Source organism: Lampris incognitus, chromosome 19, assembly GCF_029633865.1.
Source record: "Lampris incognitus isolate fLamInc1 chromosome 19, fLamInc1.hap2, whole genome shotgun sequence".
Lineage (NCBI taxonomy): Eukaryota > Metazoa > Chordata > Actinopteri > Lampriformes > Lampridae > Lampris > Lampris incognitus.
In genome coordinates this window covers 39,649,909-39,674,177 of record NC_079229.1, presented here as the reverse complement: position 1 = coordinate 39,674,177, position 24,269 = coordinate 39,649,909, and the positions used below count along the sequence as shown (strand labels likewise).

The following is a 24,269-nucleotide window of genomic DNA, read 5'->3' as shown; positions in this document are numbered from 1 at the left end:
GTCCCCTGACTCTGCTGAGTGTCTTTATACCAGCAGCCACACCAACATGTCCCCTGACTCTGCTGAGTGTCTTTATACCAGCAGCCACACCAACATGTCCCCTGACTCTGCTGAGTGTCTTTATACCAGCAGCCACACCAACATGTCCCCTGACTCTGCTGAGTGTCTTTATACCAGCAGCCACACCAACATGTCCCCTGACTCTGCTGAGTGTCTTTATACCAGCAGCCACACCAACATGTCCCCTGACTCTGCTGAGTGTCTTTATACCAGCAGCCATACCAACATGTCCCCTGACTCTGCTGAGTGTCTTTATACCAGCAGCCATACCAACATGTCCCCTGACTCTGCTGAGTGTCTTTATACCAGCAGCCACACCAACATGTCCCCTGACTCTGCTGAGTGTCTTTATACCAGCAGCCACACCAACATGTCCCCTGACTCTGCTGAGTGTCTTTATACCAGCAGCCATACCAACATGTCCCCTGACTCTGCTGAGTGTCTTTATACCAGCAGCCACACCAACCTGTCCCCTGACTCTGCTGAGTGTCTTTATACCAGCAGCCACACCAACATGTCCCCTGACTCTGCTGAGTGTCTTTATACCAGCAGCCACACCAACATGTCCCCTGACTCTGCTGAGTGTCTTTATACCAGCAGCCACACCAACATGTCCCCTGACTCTGCTGAGTGTCTTTATACCAGCAGCCATACCAACATGTCCCCTGACTCTGCTGAGTGTCTTTATACCAGCAGCCACACCAACATGTCCCCTGACTCTGCTGAGTGTCTTTATACCAGCAGCCACACCAACATGTCCCCTGACTCTGCTGAGTGTCTTTATACCAGCAGCCACACCCACATGTCCCCTGACTCTGCTGAGTGTCTTTATACCAGCAGCCACACCAACATGTCCCCTGACTCTGCTGAGTGTCTTTATACCAGCAGCCACACCAACATGTCCCATGACTCTGCTGAGTGTCTTTATACCAGCAGCCACACCCACATGTCCCCTGACTCTGCTGAGTGTCTTTATACCAGCAGCCACACCAACATGTCCCCTGACTCTGCTGAGTGTCTTTATACCAGCAGCCACACCAACATGTCCCCTGACTCTGCTGAGTGTCTTTATACCAGCAGCCACACCAACATGTCCCCTGACTCTGCTGAGTGTCTTTATACCAGCAGCCACACCAACATGTCCCCTGACTCTGCTGAGTGTCTTTATACCAGCAGCCACACCAACATGTCCCCTGACTCTGCTGAGTGTCTTTATACCAGCAGCCACACCAACATGTCCCCTGACTCTGCTGAGTGTCTTTATACCAGCAGCCACACCAACATGTCCCCTGACTCTGCTGAGTGTCTTTATACCAGCAGCCACACCAACATGTCCCCTGACTCTGCTGAGTGTCTTTATACCAGCAGCCACACCAACATGTCCCCTGACTCTGCTGAGTGTCTTTATACCAGCAGCCACACCAACATGTCCCCTGACTCTGCTGAATGACAGAAGCTCGGCAGGTGTGGGCTTGGCTAGTACTTGGATGTGAGACCTCCTGGGAAAACTGAGTTGCTCCCAGAAGTGGTGTTGGTGGGCCAGTAGGGGGAAGTTTTCTTTCTGGTCATAATAAAAACAACAAATATCAAATCCCAATGCCCCAGTGCAGTGACAGGGACACTGTGCCGTCCTTCAGATGAGACGTTAAACCGAGGTCCTGACTCACTGTGGTCATTAAAGATCCCACGGCACTTATCACCAAGAGTAGGGGGTTCCCCGGTGTCCTGGCAACAGTCTCAACCTGGCTCCTTCCATCAGGCCACCTAATCATCCCCCCATGCAATTGGCTCAATGATTCCTCCCTGTCCACCTCAAGCTGATGTGTGGTGAGTGTTCTGGGGCAAAATGGCTGCTGTGCATCACCCAGGTGGTGCTAGAGAAGGGCTATATAAATGTAATGCATTAATAATAATAATAATAATATCATTATTATTGACTGCTAATTGTTAAACAGGGTGGGACTGAATCCAGTTTTCAGCTGATCACACAGTGACAAAAGTCTTACCTCTGCAGGCCCAGCTGACGCAGAGTCTTCTCCCAAGCAGAACCTGACACACAGAAGACACACACACACACACACACACACACACACACACACACACACACACACACACACACACACACATAAATGGCAGCTCCTTCCTCTGGTCAACAGTTGCTGATACAAAATAAGCTGACAAGAAGACGTAAACTAACTTTACCAAATGTGAGCCAGCTCATAATCTGATTTACTACACTGACCATTTTAAAAAGGCTACAGATATTATCTGTAAAATAACATTACTTCTATTTAGACCAGAAAGAACGAAAAAATGGATGCCATGACAACGAGCAGGGTAACGCTGATGAACTGGGGCAAAAAAAACCAACACACGACCTCTGTTATGTGGCAATATTTTGGACTCAAGCTCAGTGATACTGAGCAGAAAGAGGTACTGTGTAAAACATGCAATATGAAAGTCACTACATGTCGCGGAAACACCACAAATGTGTATTTTTTGTATACTTATGAATTTGTTTGTTATATCTCAATTGCAATATTGCCCACAATAATCACAACATGGCTTGTTCAGCAAAACATGCAGCACTAGTTCACAAGACGTGCTGTGCAAGTGAAAACAGTTTTCTATCATTTATTTAAGAAACATCTGATTCCATAGACAGACAGACACATAGAGACAGACAGACGTGGGTAGACAGACAGACACATAGAGACAGACAGACGTGGCTAGACAGACAGACACATAGAGACAGACAGACGTGGCTAGACAGACAGACACATAGAGACAGACAGACACAGAGACAGACAGACACAGAGACAGACAGACGTGGCTAGACAGACAGACAGACACATAGAGACAGACAGACGTGGCTAGACAGACAGACACATAGAGACAGACAGACACATAGAGACAGACAGACGTGGCTAGACAGACAGACACATAGAGACAGACAGACGTGGCTAGACAGACAGACACATAGAGACAGACAGACGTGGCTAGACAGACAGACACATAGAGACAGACAGACGTGACTAGACAGACAGACACATAGAGACAGACAGACATGGCTAGACAGACAGACACATAGAGACAGACAGACACATAGAGACAGACAGAAACAGAGACAGACAGACGTGACTAGACAGACAGACACATAGAGACAGACAGACGTGACTAGACAGACAGACACATAGAGACAGACAGACGTGGGTAGACAGACAGACACATAGAGACAGACAGACGTGGGTAGACAGACAGACACATAGAGACAGACAGATGTGACTAGACAGACAGACACAGAGACAGACAGATGTGGCTAGACAGACAGACACAGAGACAGACAGACGTGACTAGACAGACAGACAGACAGACACATAGAGACAGACAGACAGACGTGGGTAGACAGACAGACACAGAGACAGACAGACGTGGGTAGACAGACAGACACATAGAGACAGACAGACGTGACTAGACAGACAGACACAGAGACAGACAGACGTGGCTAGACAGACAGACACATAGAGACAGACAGACACAGAGACAGACAGACACAGAGACAGACAGACGTGGGTAGACAGACAGACACATAGAGACAGACAGACGTGACTAGACAGATAGACACATAGAGACAGACAGACACAGAGACAGACAGACGTGGGTAGACAGACAGACACACAGAGAAAGACAGACGTGGCTAGACAGACAGACACATAGAGACAAACAGACGTGGCTAGACAGACAGACACAGAGACAGACAGACGTGGCTAGACAGACAGACACAGAGACAGACAGACGTGGCTAGACAGACAGACACATAGAGACAGACAGATGTGGCTAGACGGACAGACACATAGAGACAGACAGACGTGGGTAGACAGACAGACACATAGAGACAGACAGACACAGAGACAGACAGACACAGAGACAGACAGATACAGAGACAGACAGACGTGGGTAGACAGACAGACACATAGAGACAGACAGACTAGACAGACAAACAGACACACAGAGACAGACAGACGTGGCTAGACAGACAGACACAGAGACAGACAGACGTGGCTAGACAGACAGTCACACAGAGACAGACAGACGTGGCTAGACAGACAGACACATAGAGACAGACAGACACATAGAGACAGACAGACGTGGCTAGACAGACAGACACACAGAGACAGACAGACGTGGCTAGACAGACAGACAGATAGAGACAGACAGACATGGCTAGACAGACAGACACAGAGACAGACAGACGTGGCTAGACAGACAGACACAGAGACAGACAGATGTGACTAGACAGACAGACACACAGAGACAGACAGACGTGGCTAGACAGACAGACACATAGAGACAGACAGACGTGACTAGACAGACGGACACATAGAGACAGACAGACACAGAGACAGACAGATGTGGCTAGACAGACAGACACAGAGACAGACAGACGTGACTAGACAGACAGACAGACAGACACATAGAGACAGACAGACAGACGTGGGTAGACAGACAGACACAGAGACAGACAGACGTGGGTAGACAGACAGACACATAGAGACAGACAGACGTGACTAGACAGACAGACACAGAGACAGACAGACGTGGCTAGACAGACAGACACATAGAGACAGACAGACACAGAGACAGACAGACACAGAGACAGACAGACGTGGGTAGACAGACAGACACATAGAGACAGACAGACGTGACTAGACAGATAGACACATAGAGACAGACAGACACAGAGACAGACAGACGTGGGTAGACAGACAGACACACAGAGACAGACAGACGTGGCTAGACAGACAGACACATAGAGACAAACAGACGTGGCTAGACAGACAGACACAGAGACAGACAGACGTGGCTAGACAGACAGACACAGAGACAGACAGACGTGGCTAGACAGACAGACACATAGAGACAGACAGATGTGGCTAGACGGACAGACACATAGAGACAGACAGACGTGGGTAGACAGACAGACACATAGAGACAGACAGACACAGAGACAGACAGACACAGAGACAGACAGATACAGAGACAGACAGACGTGGGTAGACAGACAGACACATAGAGACAGACAGACTAGACAGACAAACAGACACACAGAGACAGACAGACGTGGCTAGACAGACAGACACAGAGACAGACAGACGTGGCTAGACAGACAGTCACACAGAGACAGACAGACGTGGCTAGACAGACAGACACATAGAGACAGACAGACATATAGAGACAGACAGACGTGGCTAGACAGACAGACACACAGAGACAGACAGACGTGGCTAGACAGACAGACAGATAGAGACAGACAGACGTGGCTAGACAGACAGACACAGAGACAGACAGACGTGACTAGACAGACAGACACACAGAGACAGACAGACGTGGCTAGACAGACAGACACATAGAGACAGACAGACGTGACTAGACAGACGGACACATAGAGACAGACAGACACAGAGACAGACAGACGTGGGTAGACAGACAGACACACAGAGACAGACAGACGTGGCTAGACAGACAGACACATAGAGACAAACAGACGTGGCTAGACAGACAGACACAGAGACAGACAGACGTGGCTAGACAGACAGACACAGAGACAGACAGATACAGAGACAGACAGACGTGGGTAGACAGACAGACACATAGAGACAGACAGACGTGACTAGACAGACAGACACATAGAGACAGACAGACACAGAGACAGATAGACGTGGGTAGAAAGACAGACACACAGAGACAGACAGACGTGGCTAGACAGACAGACACAGAGACAGACAGACGTGGCTAGACAGACAGAACCACAGAGACAGACAGACGTGGCTAGACAGACAGACACAGAGACAGACAGACGTGGCTAGACAGACAGACACATAGAGACAGACAGACGTGGGTAGACAGACAGACACATAGAGACAGACAGACACATAGAGACAGACAGACGTGGCTAGACAGACAGACACACAGAGACAGACAGACGTGGCTAGACAGACAGACACATAGAGACAGACAGACGTGGCTAGACAGACAGACACAGAGACAGACAGACGTGGCTAGACAGACAGACACACAGAGACAGACAGACGTGGCTAGACAGACAGACACATAGAGACAGACAGACGTGACTAGACAGACGGACACATAGAGACACGCAGACGTGGCTAGACAGACAGACACAGAGACAGAACGACGTGGCTAGACAGACAGACACAGAGACAGACAGACGTGGGTAGACAGACAGACACATAGAGACAGATAGACGTGACTAGACAGACAGACACACAGAGACTGACCGACGTGGCTAGACAGACAGACACCTAGAGACAGACAGACGTGGCTAGACAGACAGACACAGAGACAGACAGACGTGACTAGACAGACAGACACATAGAGACAGACAGACGTGGCTAGACAGACAGACAGACACAGAGACAGACAGACGTGACTAGACAGACAGACACAGAGACAGACAGACGTGACTAGACAGACAGACACATAGAGACAGACAGACGTGGCTAGACAGACAGACACAGAGACAGACAGACGTGACTAGACAGACAGACAGACACATAGAGACAGACAGACGTGACTAGACAGACAGACACATAGAGACAGACAGACGTGGCTAGACAGACAGACAGACACAGAGACAGACAGATGTGGCTAGACAGACAGACACAGAGACAGACAGACGTGGCTAGACAGACAGACACAGAGACAGACAGACGTGGCTAGACAGACAGAACCACAGAGACAGACAGACGTGGCTAGACAGACAGACACATAGAGACAGACAGACGTGGGTAGACAGACAGACACATAGAGACAGACAGACACATAGAGACAGACAGACGTGGCTAGACAGACAGACACACAGAGACAGACAGACGTGGCTAGACAGACAGACACATAGAGACAGACAGACGTGGCTAGACAGACAGACACAGAGACAGACAGACGTGGCTAGACAGACAGACACACAGAGACAGACAGACGTGGCTAGACAGACAGACACATAGAGACAGACAGACGTGACTAGACAGACGGACACATAGAGACACGCAGACGTGGCTAGACAGACAGACACAGAGACAGAACGACGTGGCTAGACAGACAGACACAGAGACAGACAGACGTGGGTAGACAGACAGACACATAGAGACAGATAGACGTGACTAGACAGACAGACACACAGAGACTGACCGACGTGGCTAGACAGACAGACACCTAGAGACAGACAGACGTGGCTAGACAGACAGACACAGAGACAGACAGACGTGACTAGACAGACAGACACATAGAGACAGACAGACGTGGCTAGACAGACAGACAGACACAGAGACAGACAGACGTGACTAGACAGACAGACACAGAGACAGACAGACGTGACTAGACAGACAGACACATAGAGACAGACAGACGTGGCTAGACAGACAGACACAGAGACAGACAGACGTGACTAGACAGACAGACAGACACATAGAGACAGACAGACGTGACTAGACAGACAGACAGACACAGAGACAGACAGATGTGGGTAGACAGACAGACAGACACAGAGACAGACAGATGTGGCTAGACAGACAGACACAGAGACAGACAGACACAGAGACAGACAGACGTGGCTAGACAGACAGGTTGTGTCTTACAGTTGTATCCAGGCTGTAGGTTTCCTGTCGCCTGCAGGGAGCTGAACGTCACCTGGAAGCAGATTTGAAGCAGCAGAAATGCCAAACTGGTGATACACACCGCCTTCAGGACACGCCCAGGGTTACCTTGGAAACACACACAAATCACATCAAACGTGACATGACACATGACATCACATCATGATCCTGACACTTTGATTTTCCTTGTCTTGTATGGGGTGAGACTGGTCCACAGATGTGAAGTGACTTGTAAATGTCACACTGTCGCCACACCGACTTCTCCTACTTACTAGTCATCACTAGTTTCCAGCTGCCATCTCCGTGAAATTTAGATCGGTCAGACTGATAACTGCTGTCCATTATCTTCCTCTGCTTCTCTGTATTCTGTCCCCACCTCTTCAGTTGTCCTCCTGATTTAGCTAGTTTCTGCGCTTAAGTTCATCTCGTCGACAGAATCAGAATCACAAACACTTAAATTGTCGTTTCATTTCTTGCACTCGCACACATGAAATGAAATGAAACATGGTTTCCCCCAGCCCACAGCAGTGCAACACAAAGACATACACACATCCAAGAACTACAAGAACACATACATCCAAACTAACGCATATATCTAAACTAAACAACAACAAAAAATCACTGTCCAGGAGAATGAATGCCAGCCAGGATGACTGTCGGAATTGCCGGTCTGCATGGGCTAGCAGTTAGCTTAGCCTGCCCTGCTTCCACGTCCTGTCAGACCGCCCTCTGTTTTCTCTTCGGGCACAGCTCCAGGCAGGGCCATGGTAGAGAAGTGGTTGGTAAATTTATTGAGACAGACACCGCCCCGCTATGCAGTACAGGTCATTAAGTATTCACTTCAAACGCAACTAATTGTAGGTTAAGACAACAAGATGAGATGTCTGTGAATGTTCTCATTCATCCAGGTCGTCCTGGTTCTCCAAAGGAGGTGAATCAAGTGCAACTGGACTTGGTATATATCCGTGAAGACGTGTCGCCTCTCATCCAACAGGCTTCCTCAGTTCTGCCTTTCTGACTAGACCAAGCTAGTCTGACTGGCTGGTGATGAGACTCAGCATTTATCCTCTAGGAGTCATTGTCAGAGGTATTGATGTCCATGGCTCTTTGTGATCCGATCTTCACGGATATATACCAAGTCCAGTTGCACTTGATTCAACTCCTTTGGAGAACCATGACGACCTGGATGAATGAGAACATTCACAGACATGTTGCGGAACAATTTGGGTCTGACACCCTCAAAATGATGAGGGAATATGAAAGGATGGCTCGGAAGATTGCAGACTACAGAAACCACTTGTGATTCAATCTGAGATGCAGACAACACAGGCTCATACCCACTAGCCTGCGCCTGTGTACCACAATGAAAGGACATAGAGCAGACAGAATCATAGAGAAGGCACAGAATCAACTCCTGAATGAAAGAGTGAGACAGGTCCATTTCACTATTGAAGGGCTGAAGGAGAAATCTGACCAACCACTCCAGCAAATAACATCCCACTTGCCTGGTGCAGTCCTGGAGAGGATCACTGATTTCACCAAGAAAGCCCAACTATCTCAACACCACAAAACCAAAGAAAGGCAGAGAAGGAAGTTTCAAAACTTACAGCGACAAACCAACAACACTAGCCAAGAAGATGTACTTACCTGGAGACAAAAGACAGAACATCCCACACAAAACGGAACGCAGAACAGATGGATCAAGAATCTGTCGGACAAGGCACTTACCCAATCACAGAAGGAGGTCTTAGCCAAAGGACTGAACATCGGCATAACACCCAAACAACTACCTATAGTTGACCTCATCGCATCCACAGAATCAGCCATAAGGAAAAACAAGCTAACGGAAACCGAGGCGGAACAGCTTAGGTTAAAGGTATCGGCAGCTCCGTCCAATGTGAAACTCCCTCCTTCCAACCTAACCATGGAGGAAAGGAAAGCCGTGACAGCCCTGAGCAAGGACGAAAACATCACTATCCTTCCAGCAGATAAGGGGAGATGCACGGTGATCCTCAACACAACAGACTACCACGCCAAGATCACGTCATTACTCAGCGACACCGACACCTATGATGAACCTCTGAGACACGATCCTACTAGTGGTTACAAGAGGAGAATAATAGAGTACCTACAGAAACTACAGAAAGGAGGAACCATTGATCGGATACAATACCACCGTCTCTACCCACAAGATAACATTCCATGCATATATGGACTCCCTAAGATCCATAAAGATGGAACCCCCCTCAGGCCCATCGTCAGCAGCATAAACTCGGTCATGTACAACATTGCCAAACATATAGCCAACATCTTGACCCCTTTAGTGGGCGAAACACCTCACCATATCCAAAACTCCATTGACTTCATGGACAAGGTCCAAGGCATAAAACTGGAACCGGATGAAACCATGGTATCCTACGACATGACCTCGTTATTCACCTGCATCCCAACCATGGAGGCTTTGGAAACTGTGAGGCAACGTTTGCTACGGGATGACACCCTCCACAATAGGACCAACCTCAGCCCAGACCAGGTCTGCCAACTACTGGACCTTTGCCTGAACACTACATATTTCCAATTCAGGGGCCAGTTTTACAGACAGACACACAGCTGTGCACACAACCCAGTACATACACTCACACAACCCAGTATACACTCACTCACACAACCCAGTACATACACTCACACAACCCAGTATACACTCACTCACACAACCCAGTAAATACACTCACACAACCCTGTATATACACCAGGTCGCCGGCAAAAAAACATGGCCTTTTTTAAGGTGGATTCAGAGGAATATCTGAACTTAAATGAACATTAGGATTAGACTGTTGTGATGTTGTAAAGTGATGTTGGCCTCCTCCTCATGCTCTCTCTCTCTCTTTACTCGGAATAGTGAACACATAGGAAATATTGTCAATTGCTAGAAAGAATAGAATACACAGAGTCCGAGCCTACATTAGAATTAGACTGTGAGATGTCATTATTCAGTCTTATTCTGTCATTTGTATTCAGGGAGCTCCTCTCAACCCAATTATTTGTGCAACTTAAAAACCAGTTTCCTGCTATTTTATATAGTGTTCATAATTGACCAGCACAAGTAGAAATGAAAACAATTGTAACAAGAAGAATTTAGACAAATGAAATAAATTTATTTATAAAATGTCAATGAATACAGAACCAGAACAATAATATAAAAAAATAAAATAAAGGGCATTTCTTTGTTTGTTCAGAGCACAAGGCTCAAACTATGAATTCAAGCAGTTCCTTTAACCCTTGTGCACCCCTCCAGAAAATCATGACGTTTTACCCTCGGTGCAAAAAATGTTCAGTTCCTTAAAAGTGCTATAAAAATATTACACATGAATATTTTTTTTCACTTTCGATGCATTAAATCTTTTGACCAACTTCAATACTGATCATAACTATTAAATTTACATGTATCTTTTAATTAATTTTAACCCTTTAATGCCTTTTCTCAAATGTTCTAACAGGCACAGACACTGAGCTAAACGTCTGCTCTGGAAAGTTAAAAGTTTAGAATTTGAGATTTGGACTATGTGGCAAAATAAATCCCATCCTGGTGTTTTTATAAAAAAATTCATCACCTCATGTCAAGAACTATTGGATCAATTTCATTCAACAACACATTCAGAGATTTATCCGTGAACCACGTATAATAGAAACCAAAAACAGGACATTCAGCAAAAAGGAAAGCTATTGTTCTTCTGCAGATCTCTGACAAGTGACTGTTGGAATATTTTGCTTTTTAACTGCGAGATATCCCAGCATGCAGCCTGTGTAACGTTACTCCTGCTCGGCCTGAGGGACTCTAACGCACCTTATTCTATAAAACTCACCTATTTACTATTTCGTATCATCAAAATGAAACGGTTACCTACCGTTTTCTTCTTCTTCTTCTTCTTCTTCTTCTTCTTCTTCTTCTTCTTCTTCTTCTTCTTCTTCTTCTTCTTCTTCTTCTTCTTCTTCTTCTTCTTCTTCTTCTTCAGTGGGGTCTTCTTCTTGTGGAGCTCTTTTATTCTATTTTATTTTATTTTGTTTCGTGGCGTTGACGCTATGACCCGCCCTACTCTGCCTCTGATTGGTTGATATTCATAGTTGCCTTTCATTGATTGGGTTGGTTAGATTTAGGCATGAGGACTGATGATTGGTTAAGGTTAGGGTAAGAATATCTGGGTCAGCTAATCAGAGGCAGAATAGGGCGGGCTCACCCCGGAAAGCCAGTGACGGACCCGAACTACGGCAGGCCGCAAGCAGCATCATAGCAAGTTGTGGAAATACTATATAGAAGTGAAGGGAAAACGTTTATGAGCGTGTGAAATAGCAAGTGTGGCGTGTGAGCGTGTGAAGAGGAATAATTGCGTGACTCTCACTCCCAAAGGGTAAGACTTGGCAGCCCTGATATACACTCACCCAACCCAGTAAATACACTCACATTACCCAGTAAATACACTCACACTACCCAGTAAATACACTTACCCAACCCAGTAAATACACTCACATTACCCAGTAAATACACTCACACTACCCAGTAAATACACTCACCCAACCCAGTAAATACACTCACATTACCCAGTAAATACACTCACACAACCCAGTAAATACACTCACATTACCCAGTAAATACACTCACATTACTCAGTAAATACACTCACACTACCCAGTAAATACACTCACCCAACCCAGTAAATACACTCACCCAACCCAGTAAATACACTCATATTACCCAGTAAATACACTCACACTACCCAGTAAATACACTCACATTACCCAGTAAATACACTCACACAACCCAGTAAATATACTCACATTACCCAGTAAATACACTCACATTACCTAGTAAATACACTCACACAACCCAGTAAATACACTCACATTACCCAGTAAATACACTCTGACACATTTCATTTCCAGACACAGTAAATGTCATCTGGAGTTGTTTCCATTTCATATCCTAAATTTTGCTTCATGTAAAACTGGTCAGCCCTCAGTGACCCAAAAGAACCATGTAAAGTTAGATTGCATTACTGGACCACATTAGTCCCTCGTCTGGATGAAGACAGGATGTGATGTCACAGAGGGAGTCCTGAGCAACGATCTCTGGTGCTGCAGTCACAACTGTTCCATTCACTTCTGTTTCCTGAGGAAGGATCCTTCAAGAGTGTGTGTGCGTGTATGTGTGTGTGTGTGTGTGTGTGTGTGTGTATGTGTGTGTGTGTGTGTGTGTGTGTGTGTGTGTGTGTGTATGTGTGTGTGCGCGCGCGCATGCCTCTGAGCCTTGTCAGATTTCATACTGTGGAGAGGAAGCAGACTGGAAAAAGAAAGACAGTTCTCACACACTGTTTGAAATTGTCTATTCAATGGAGTGGAAAAGATGAAGAGCAGATCCAGAGCAGAAGAAGGAGATGAAGAGCAGATAAACAGAAGAGTAGCAGATGAAGAGGATGAAGGACATGAAGAATAGATGAGGGAGGTCAACAGCAGATGCAGAGGAGATGAAGAAAAGATGAAGATATGAAGGCGATGAAGAGGCTATGAAGAGAAGATAGAGGTGTCTTCATGCTGCTCAATAATCCAGGTAAGAAACAGCAGAAGGTTGAACCAGCTCATCTGGAGACAACGTTTACTGACAGATACATTTCATCATCATCTAAGTGACCTCTTCAGTCTCACCTGACTGCAGGTGTCTCCACCCTTATAAACAATACAGTGACTGCAGGTGTCCCCACCCTTATAAACAATACAGTGACTGCAGGTGTCCCCACCCTTATAAACAATACAGTGACTGCAGGTGTCCCCACCCTTATAAACAATACAGTGACTACAGGTACCCCCACCCTTATAAATAATACAGTGACTGCAGGTGTCCCCACCCTTATAAACAATACAGTGACTGCAGGTGTCCCCACCCTTATAAACAATACAGTGACTGCAGGTGTCCCCACCCTTATAAACAATACAGTGACTGGAGGTGTCCCCACCCTTATAAATAATACAGTGACTGCAGGTGTCCCCACCCTTATAAATAATACAGTGGATTAAAGGCCCAAAAAAACCACCAAATATGTGTGACGATTAACTAGAGTTACAATGGTCATGTATACTATTCACAGAGTATCGGGGAATAGATGCAATCACATATTTGCATATGAAACTGGCCGTTGGTTTGGGTCGTTATGACACTGTATTGTTTATATGGGTGGTGACACCTGCAGTCACTGTATTGTTTATAGGAGTGATGTGTATATAGAGTGATGCAGAGTGAAATACCATCATACAAAGTGAAAAGGGAATAGGGCAGTGATGCACATATAGAGTGATGAAGACTGAAATACCATCGTACAAAGTGAACAGGGAAGACTGCAGTGATGCACATATAGAGTGATGAAGAGTGAAATACCATCTTACAAAGGGAACAGGGAAGACCACAGTGATGCACATATAGAGTGATGAAGAGTGAAATACCATCGTACAAAGGCAACAGGGAAGACTGCAGTGATGCACATATAGAGTGATGAAGAGTGAAATACCATCGTACAAAGGCAACAGGGAAGACTGCAGTGATGCACATATAGAGTGATGAAGAGTGAAATACCATCTTACAAAGGGAACAGGGAAGACCACAGTGATGCACATATAGAGTGATGAAGAGTGAAATACCATCATACAAAGTGAAAAGGGAATAGGGCAGTGATGCACATATAGAGTGATGAAGACTGAAATACCATCGTACAAAGGCAACAGGGAAGACTGCAGTGATGCACATAGAGTGATGAAGAGTGAAATACCATCTTACAAAGGGAACAGGGAAGACCACAGTGATGCACATATAGAGTGATGAAGAGTGAAATACCATTGTACAAAGTGAACAGGGAAGACTGCAGTGATGCACATATAGAGTGATGAAGAGTGAAATACCATCGTACAAAGTGAACAGGGAAGACTGCAGTGATGCACATATAGAGTGATGAAGAGTGAAATACCATCGTACAAAGTGAACAGGGAAGACTGCAGTGATGCACATATAGAGTGATGAGTGAAATACCATCGTACAAAGTGAACAGGGAAGACTGCAGTGATGCACATATAGAGTGATGAAGAGTGAAATACCATCGTACAAAGTGAACAGGGAAGACCACAGTGATGCACATATAGAGTGATGAAGAGTGAAATACCATCGTACAAAGTGAACAGGGAAGACCACAGTGATGCACATATAGAGTGATGAAGAGTGAAATACCATCGTACAAAGTGAACAGGGAAGACTGCAGTGATGCACATATAGAGTGATGAAGAGTGAAATACCATCGTACAAAGTGAACAGGGAAGACTGCAGTGATGCACATATAGAGTGATGAAGAGTGAAATACCATCGTACAAAGTGAACAGGGAAGACTGCAGTGATGCACATATAGAGTGATGAAGAGTGAAATACCATCGTACAAAGTGAACAGGGAAGACTGCAGTGATGCACATATAGAGTGATGAAGAGTGAAATACCATCGTACAAAGTGAACAGGGAAGACTGCAGTGATGCACATATAGAGTGATGAAGAGTGAAATACCATCGCTGTTTTATCATCAATAAAAACATTGCTTTCATGCGGGAGAAGTAGAAACACACCAAGTCCATAACATGCTGCAGATTTAACTGCTGCTGACGCTCTTTAGTGTTTGACGGAGCAATATGATTTGGGGAGAGGAACAAGTAGAGCGCTGGTTTAATTTGAGCCACATGCCGACAGGTGGCGAGAGAGTGAACTTTGGAAAAAGCACCAGATGAAGATACGATGCCAAAGCAGTAGCAAGAGCAACTGTCTGCTGGTAAAAAAATAGACGCATCATATCGGCTTTAGCAAAACACTGCAGCACGATGATCCGAGCTGTTTGAATGATGTAGCCTGATCTGTCACTCGCCAACTGTCAATCATCATCTTCATCATCTCTACTGCATTCACTTCTGAAAGACATTCTACTGTTTTATTCTCTTCTATTGTACTCGAAACTTATAAAGTGTTGATAAACACAGCCTCACTACTGGCTTGATTAAAACACACTACTGTTACTTGTCTGGTGGCACGGGTTCCACTCCTGATCAAACTACTGCTACTTCCTTGTGGCCCGGGTTCCACTCCTGATCAAACTACTGCTACTTCTCTGGTGGCCCGGGCTCGATTCCTGATCAAACTACTGCTACTCCCTGGTGGCCCGGGGTCCACTCCTGATCAAAGTACGGCTACTTCTCTGGTGGCCCGGGTTAGAATCTTCATCAAACTACTACTACTTCCTTGGTGGACCGGGCTCAACTCCTGATCAAACTATTGCTACTTCCCTAGTGGTCCTGGTTCGACTCCTAATCAAACTACTGCTACTGGTGGCCCAGGTCCGACTCCTGATCAAACTACTGCTACTTCCCTGGTGGCCCATGTTCGATTCCTGATCAAATTACTGCTACTTCCCTGGGGGCCCGGGTTCCACTACTGATCAAACTACTGCTACTTCCCTGGTGGCCCAGGTTCGATACCCGATCAAACTACTGCTACTTCCTGGTGGCCCGGGTTCGATTCCTGATTAAACTACTGCTACTTCCCTGGTGGCTCGGGTTCGACTCTTCATCAAACTACTGCTACTTCCCTAGTGGCACAGGTTCAACTCTTCGTCAAATTACTGCTACTTTCCTGTTGGCCCAGGTTCAACTCTTGATTAAACCACTGCTACTGGTGGCCCAGGCTCGACTCTTGATCAAACTACTGCTACTGGTGGCCCGGGCTCGACTCCTGATCAAATTACTGCTACTTCCCTGGTGGCCCGGGTTCGACTCTTGATCAAACTACTGCTACTTACCTGGTGGCCCGGGTTTGACTCCTGATCAAACTACTGCTACTGGTGGCCCAGGTCCGACTCCTGATCAAACTACTGCTACTTCCCTGGTGGCCCGGGTTCGATACCTGATCAAACTACTGCTACTGGTGGCCCGGGCTCAACTCCTGATCAAATTACTGCTACTTCCCTGGTGGCCCGGGTTCGACTCTTCATCAAACTACTGCTACTTACTTGGTGGCCCGGGTTTGACTCCTGATCAAACTACTGCTACTGGTGGCCCAGGTCCGACTCCTGATCAAACTACTGCTACTTCCCTGGTGGCCCGGGTTCGATACCTGATCAAACTACTGCTACTTCCTGGTGGACCGGGTTCGATTCCTGATCAAACTACTGCTACTTCCCTGGTGGCCTGGGTTAGACTCCTGATCAAACTATTGCTAGTTCCCTGGTGGCCAGGGTTTGACTCTTGATCAAACTACTGCTACTTACCTGGTGGCCCAGGTTCATCAAACTACTGCTACTGGTGGCCCGGATCGATTCCTGATTAAACTACTGCTACGTCCCTGGTGGCCCGGGTTCGACTCTTCATCAAACTACTGCTACTTCCCTAGTGGCACAGGTTCAACTCTTCGTCAAATTACTGCTACTTCCCTGGTGGCCCAGGTTCGACTATTGATCAAACCACTGCTACTGGTAGCCCGGGCTCGACTCCTGATCAAACTACTGCTACTTCCCTGGTGGCCCGGGTTCGATTCCTGACCAAACTACTGCTACTTCCCTGGTGGCCCGGGTTCGACACCCGATCAAACTACTGCTACTTCCTGGTGGCCCGGGTTCGATTCCTGATTAAACTACTGCTACGTCCCTGGTGGCCCAGGTTCGACTTTTCATCAAACTATTGCTACTTCCCTATTGGCACAGGTTCAACTCTTCGTCAAATTACTCTTGATAGTTTTATCAAGAGTTGAACCCTGATCAGACTACTGCTACTGGTGGCACAGGTCCGACTCCTGATCAAACTACTGCTACTGGTGGCACAGGTCCGACTCCTGATCAAACTACTGCTACTTCCCTTGTGGCCCGGGTTCGACTCTTCATCAAACTACTGCTACTGGTGGCTCGGGTTCAACTCTTGATAAAACCACTGCTACTTCCCTGGTGGCCCGGGTTCTGTTCCTGATCAAACTACTGCTACTTCCCTGGTGGCCCGGGTTTGATTTCTGATCAAAATACTGCTACTTCCCTAGTGACCTGTGTTCGATTCTTCATCAAACTACTGCTACTGGTTGCCAGGGTTCAACTCTTGATAAAACTACTGCTACTTCCCAGGTGGCCCGGGTTCAACTCCTGATCAAACTTCTGCTACTGGTGACCCAGGTCCGACTCCTGATCAAACTACTGCTACTTCTCTGGTGGCCCGGATTAGACTCCTGATCAAACTACTGCTACTTCTCTGGTGGCCCGGGTTCGACTCCTGATCAAACTACTGCTACTTCCTTGGTGGCCCGGGTTCCACTCCTGGTCAGGGAACTCATTTACAAGTGTCATTATGACAGTAAGTGTAAACTCTCTTTCATATATCACAGCTTGAAACGACTACCAACAACTCCTCATCCTCCTGCAAGTGTGGTCAGTGGGTGGGTGATGTTACCTGTCATGTGGGAGCTTCTGGGTTCAGGCAGCAGTGGCAGGAGGAGCAGCAGGAGGAGGTACACCAGGGAGAAGCAGTTAAACCGGAACATACAGGCTGCAAGTAAAACCAGTCAGATGATGAACAATATTTTATCATCTGCAGACCACAAATGTCCATATTGAATAACAGCAATGAACTGTCCAGCAGGTGCACACATTAACACCTATTTTTTATTTACAAATAAATCATGTCAATAGACAAATACCAACCTGCCCCCATTGGACTGTTTGCGATCACGTGTTTTTAAATGTCGCACCTATCCCTTCCCCATTAGACATTGTGCACGTGATGTGCATGATGAGGCAGTAAATGGTAAGTAACATTAGCAGCTGGTGAGTGTGTGACACACCAAACAAACTTGGTCTGCTATGTGTCAAAGTGTTTGTCCTACGTCCATCATAATATTCCACTCATCTGTTCAGCACTTTATCTACACAATTGATGTTTCCGGGGAAAAAAACAAAAAAACGCTATTCCTGCTCCTCACCCTGTTGAGCAGTTTTGAAGCCACCATGGACCCAGTGAATTTTGGATATTCAACAGAGAACATACCAGCGCCCACATGGAGGGACTTCCTGAAACGCCTCATTGCAAAGACAGAGACATTCATAAGATCGGTAAGATGGAGAGCTTTCTTCTTTCTTAATCTGGCTAACTCGCCTGAAGAAAAGCTAACGTACGGATTCAAATTATACAAACCACTGCCGACCATCCTGGAGCTCAGACCCTTTGAGGAGGGTATGCTCAGAATCCTCCAGAACATTACATTTAACCACCCAAACAAAGCTTTCCAGAAGAAACTCCACAAAGACACAAGACTGATACAAGAAGACGATAAGTTCTTCATTGAAGCCGCCAAAACTTCTAATTTTTATAAACTGGGGCCCGATCACCATGACAACCTTCTACATAGATCACCATGACAACCTTCTACATAGATCACCATGACAACCTTCTACATAATCACCATGACAACCTTCTACATAGATCACCATGACAACCTTTTACACAACAACGTCACCAAATTACACAAGGCTGTGAAGTCTGCTGAAAGAGACATCACCTTAAAGAGACATCACCATAAAGAGACATCACCTTAAAGAAACATCGCTATAAAGAGACATAACCTTAAAGAGACATCACCTTAAAAACACATCACCATAAAGAGACATCACTATAAAGACACAACACCTTAAAGAGACATCACTATAAAGAGACATCAACTTAAAGAGACATCACTATAAAGAGACATCACTATAAAGAGACATCAACTTAAAGAGACATCACTATAAAGAGACATCAACTTAAAGAGACATCACCTTAAAGACACATCTAGTTAAAGAGACATCACTCTAAAGAGACATCACTATAAATAGACATCACCTTAAAGACACATCACCTTAAAGAGACATCACCTTAAAGACACATCAACTTAAAGACACATCACTATAAAGAGACATCACCTTAAAGAGGCATCACTATAAAGAGACATCACTATAAAGAGACATCACCTTAAAGAGACATCACTATAAAGAGACATCACCATAAAGAGATATCACCTTAAAGAGATATCACCTTAAAGAGACATCACCTTAAAGAGGCATGACTGTAAAGAGACATCACCTTAAAGAGACATCACTATAAAGAGACATCACCATAAAGAGATATCACCTTAAAGAGATATCACCTTAAAGAGATATCACCTTAAAGAGACATGACTGTAAAGAGACATCACCATAAAGAGATATCACCTTAAAGAGATATCACCATAAAGAAACATCACCTTAAAGAGGCATGACTGTAAAGAGACATCACCTTAAAGAGGCATGACTATAAAGAGACATCACCATAAAGAGATATCACCTTAAAGAGACATCACTATAAAGAGAGATCACCATAAAGAGATATCACTATAAAGAGACATCACGTTAAAGACACATCAACTTAAAGACACATCACCTTAAAGAGACATCACCTTAAAGAGGCATCACTATAAAGAGACATCACTATAAAGAGACATCACCTTAAAGAGATATCACTATAAAGAGACATCACCATAAAGAGATATCACCATAAAGAGACATCACCTTAAAGAGGCATGACTATAAAGAGACATCACCTTAAAGAGATATCACCATAAAGAGACATCACCTTAAAGAGGCATGACTATAAAGAGACATCACCATAAAGAGATATCAACTTAAAGAGACATCACCTTAAACAGACATCACTATAAAGAGAGATCACCATAAAGAGATATCACTATAAAGAGACATCACCTTAAAGAGACATCACTATAAAGAGAGATCACCATAAAGAGATATCACCTTAAAGACACATCACTATAATGCAACATCACCTTAATGAGGCATCGCTATAAAGAGACATCACTATAAAGAGAGATCACCATAAAGAGAAATGACAGTAAAGAGATATCACCTTAAAGAGACATCACCTTAAAGAGACATCACTATAATGAGACATCACTATAATGAGCCGTCACCTTAAAGAGACATCAGCTAAGAGAGATATCACTATAAAGAGAGATCACCATAAAGAGAGATCACCATAAAGAGAAATGACAGTAAAGAGATATCACCTTAAAGAGACATCACCTTAAAGAGACATCACTATAATGAGACATCACTATAATGAGCCGTCACCTTAAAGAGACATCAGCTTAGAGAGATATCACTATAAAGAGAGATCACCATAAAGAGATATCACCTTAAAGAGACATCACCTTAAAGAGACATCACTATAAAGAGACATCACGTTAAAGACACATCACCTTAAAGACACGTCACCTTAAAGAGACATCACCTTAGAGAGATATCACTATAAAGAGACATCACCTTAAAGCGACATCACTATAAAGAGACATCACCTTAAAGAGACATCATCATAAAGAGACATCACCATAAAGAGACATCACTATAAAGAGAGATCACCTTAAAGAGACATCACCATAAAGAGACATCACTATAAAGAGACATCACCTTAAAGAGACATCATCATAAAGAGACATCACCATAAAGAGACATCACCATAAAGAGACATCACTATAAAGAGACATCACCTTAAAGAGACATCACCATAAAGAGACATGACCGTAAAGAGATATCACCTTAAAGAGACATCACTATAAAGAGAGATCACCTTAAAGAGACATCACCTTAAAGAGACCTCACTATAATGAGACATCACCTTAAAGACACGTCACCTTAAAGAGAAATCACCTTAAAGAGACATCGCTATAAAGAGACATCACCTTAAAGAGACATCACTATAATGAGACATCACCTTAAAGACACATCACTTTAAAGACACATCTACTTAAAGAGACATCACTATAAAGAGACATCACTATAAAGAGACATCACTTTAAAGAGACCACCTTAAAGAGACATCACTATAATGAGACATCACCTTAAAGCACAACACTTCAAAGACATATCTACTTAAAGAGACATCACTATAAAGAGACATCACTATAAAGAGATATCACCTTAAAGAGACATCACCTTAAAGAGATATCACCATAAAGAGACATCACCTTAAAGAGATATCACCATAAAGAGACATCACCTTAAAGAGGCATCACTATAAAGAGACATCACCTTAAAGAGACATCACTATAAAGAGACATCACCATAAAGACACATCACCTTAAAGAGACATCACCTTAAAGAGACATCACTATAAAGAGAGATCACAATAAAGAGATATCATCTTAAAGAGACATCACCTTAAAGACACATCACTATAATGAGACATCACCTTAAAGAGGCATCACTATAAAGAGACATCACTATAAAGAGACATCACCTTAAAGAGACATAAATATAAAGAGACCACCTTAAAGAGACATCACTATAAAGAGAGATCACCATAAAGAGACATCACAATAAAGAGACATCACTATAATGAGACATCACCTTAAAGACACATCACCTTAAAGAGAAATCACCTTAAAGAGACATCGCTATAAAGAGACATCACCTTAAAGAGACATCACTATAATGACACATCACCTTAAAGACACATCACTTTAAAGACACATCTACTTAAAGAGACATCACTATAAAGAGACATCACCTTAAAGAGACCACCTTAAAGAGACATCACTATAATGAGACATCACCTTAAAGACACATCACTTTAAAGAGACATCTACTTAAAGAGACATCACTATAAAGAGACATCACTATAAAGAGATATCACCTTAAAGAGACATCACCTTAAAGAGATATCGCCATAAAGAGACATCACCTTAAAGAGGCATCACTATAAAGAGACATCACCTTAAAGAGACATCACTATAAAGAGACATCACCATAAAGACACATCACCTTAAAGAGACATCACCTTAAAGAGACATCACTATAAAGAGAGATCACCATAAAGAGATATCATCTTAAAGAGACATCACCTTAAAGACACATCACTATAATGAGACATCACCTTAAAGAGGCATCACTATAAAGAGACATCACTATAAAGAGACATCACCTTAGAGACATCACTATAAAGAGAGATCACCATAAAGAGAAATGACCTTAAAGAGACATCGCTATAAAGAGACATCACCTTAAAGAGACATCGCTATAAAGAGACATCACCTTAAAGACACATCACTATAAAGAGACATCACTATAAAGAGACATCACCTTAAAGAGACATAAATATAAAGAGACCACCTTAAAGAGACATCACTATAAAGAGAGATCACCATAAAGAGACATCACCATAAAGAGACATCACTTTAAAGAGACATCACCTTAAAGAGACATCACTATAAAGAGACATCACTATAAAGAGACATCACTATAAAAAGACATCACCTTAAAGACACATCACCATAAAGAGACATCACTATAAAGAGATATCACCATAAAGAGACATCACTATAAAGAGACATCACCTTAAAGAGACATCACCGTAAAGAGACATCACCTTAAAGAGACATCACTATAAAGAGACATCACTATAAAGAGCCGTCACCTTAAAGAGACATCACTATAAAGAGACATGTCTATAAAGAGACATCACCATAAAGAGACATCACTATAAAGAGACATCACGTTAAAGACACATCACCTTAAAGACATATCACCTTAAAGATACATCACCATAAAGATACATCACCTTAAAGAGACATCGCTATAACGAGACATCACCTTTAAGAGACATCACCATGAAGACACATCACCTTAAAGAGAAATCACCTTAAAGAGACATCACTATAAAGAGACATCACCTTAAAGAGACATCACTATAATGAGACATCACCTTAAAGACATATCACCTTAAAGAGACATCACTATAAAGAGACATCACCTTAAAGAGGCATCGCCTTAAAAAGACATCACCTTAAAGAGACATCACTATAAAGAGACATCACCTTAAAGACATATCACCTTAAAGAGACATCACTATAAAGAGACATCACCTGAAAGAGACATCACCATAAAGAGACATAACCTTAACGAGACATCACAATAAAGATACATCCCCTTAAAGAGACATCGCTATAACGAGATATCACCTTTAAGAGACATCACCTTAAAGACACATCACTATAATGAGACATCACCTTAAAGACACATCACTTCAAAGACACATCTACTTAAAGAGACATCACTATAAAAAGACATCACCATAAAGAGACATCACCTTAAAGAGATATCACTATAAAGAGATATCACCATAAAGAGACACAGAAGACCAGGTAGTGGAATGGTTTAAAGACACAGAAGACCAGGTAGTGGAATGGTTTAGAGACACAGAAGACCAGGTGGTGGAATGGTTTAGAGACACAGAAGACCAGGTAGTGGAATGGTTTAGAGAAACAGAAGACCAGGTAGTGGAATGGTTTAAAGACACAGAAGACCAGGTAGTGGAATGGTTTAGAGACACAGAAGACCAGGTGGTGGAATGGTTTAGAGACACAGAAGACCAGGTAGTGGAATGGTTTAGAGACACAGAAGACCAGG

General features: G+C 44.2%; 1 protein-coding gene across 1 annotated transcript in view; it reads right to left on the bottom strand.

The window, feature by feature from the left end:
* Positions 1-24,269, bottom strand: part of LOC130129682 (piezo-type mechanosensitive ion channel component 2-like) — a gene marked incomplete at its 5' end in the record, with an annotated part of 77,436 nt that overhangs the window by 34,546 nt on the left and 18,621 nt on the right. Inside the window, 2 exons of the mRNA XM_056299268.1 lie at positions 2,067-2,109; positions 7,716-7,841. Coding sequence (XP_056155243.1) covers positions 2,067-2,109; positions 7,716-7,841 — 169 coding nt within the window. The remainder of the gene's footprint in view (positions 1-2,066; positions 2,110-7,715; positions 7,842-24,269) is intronic.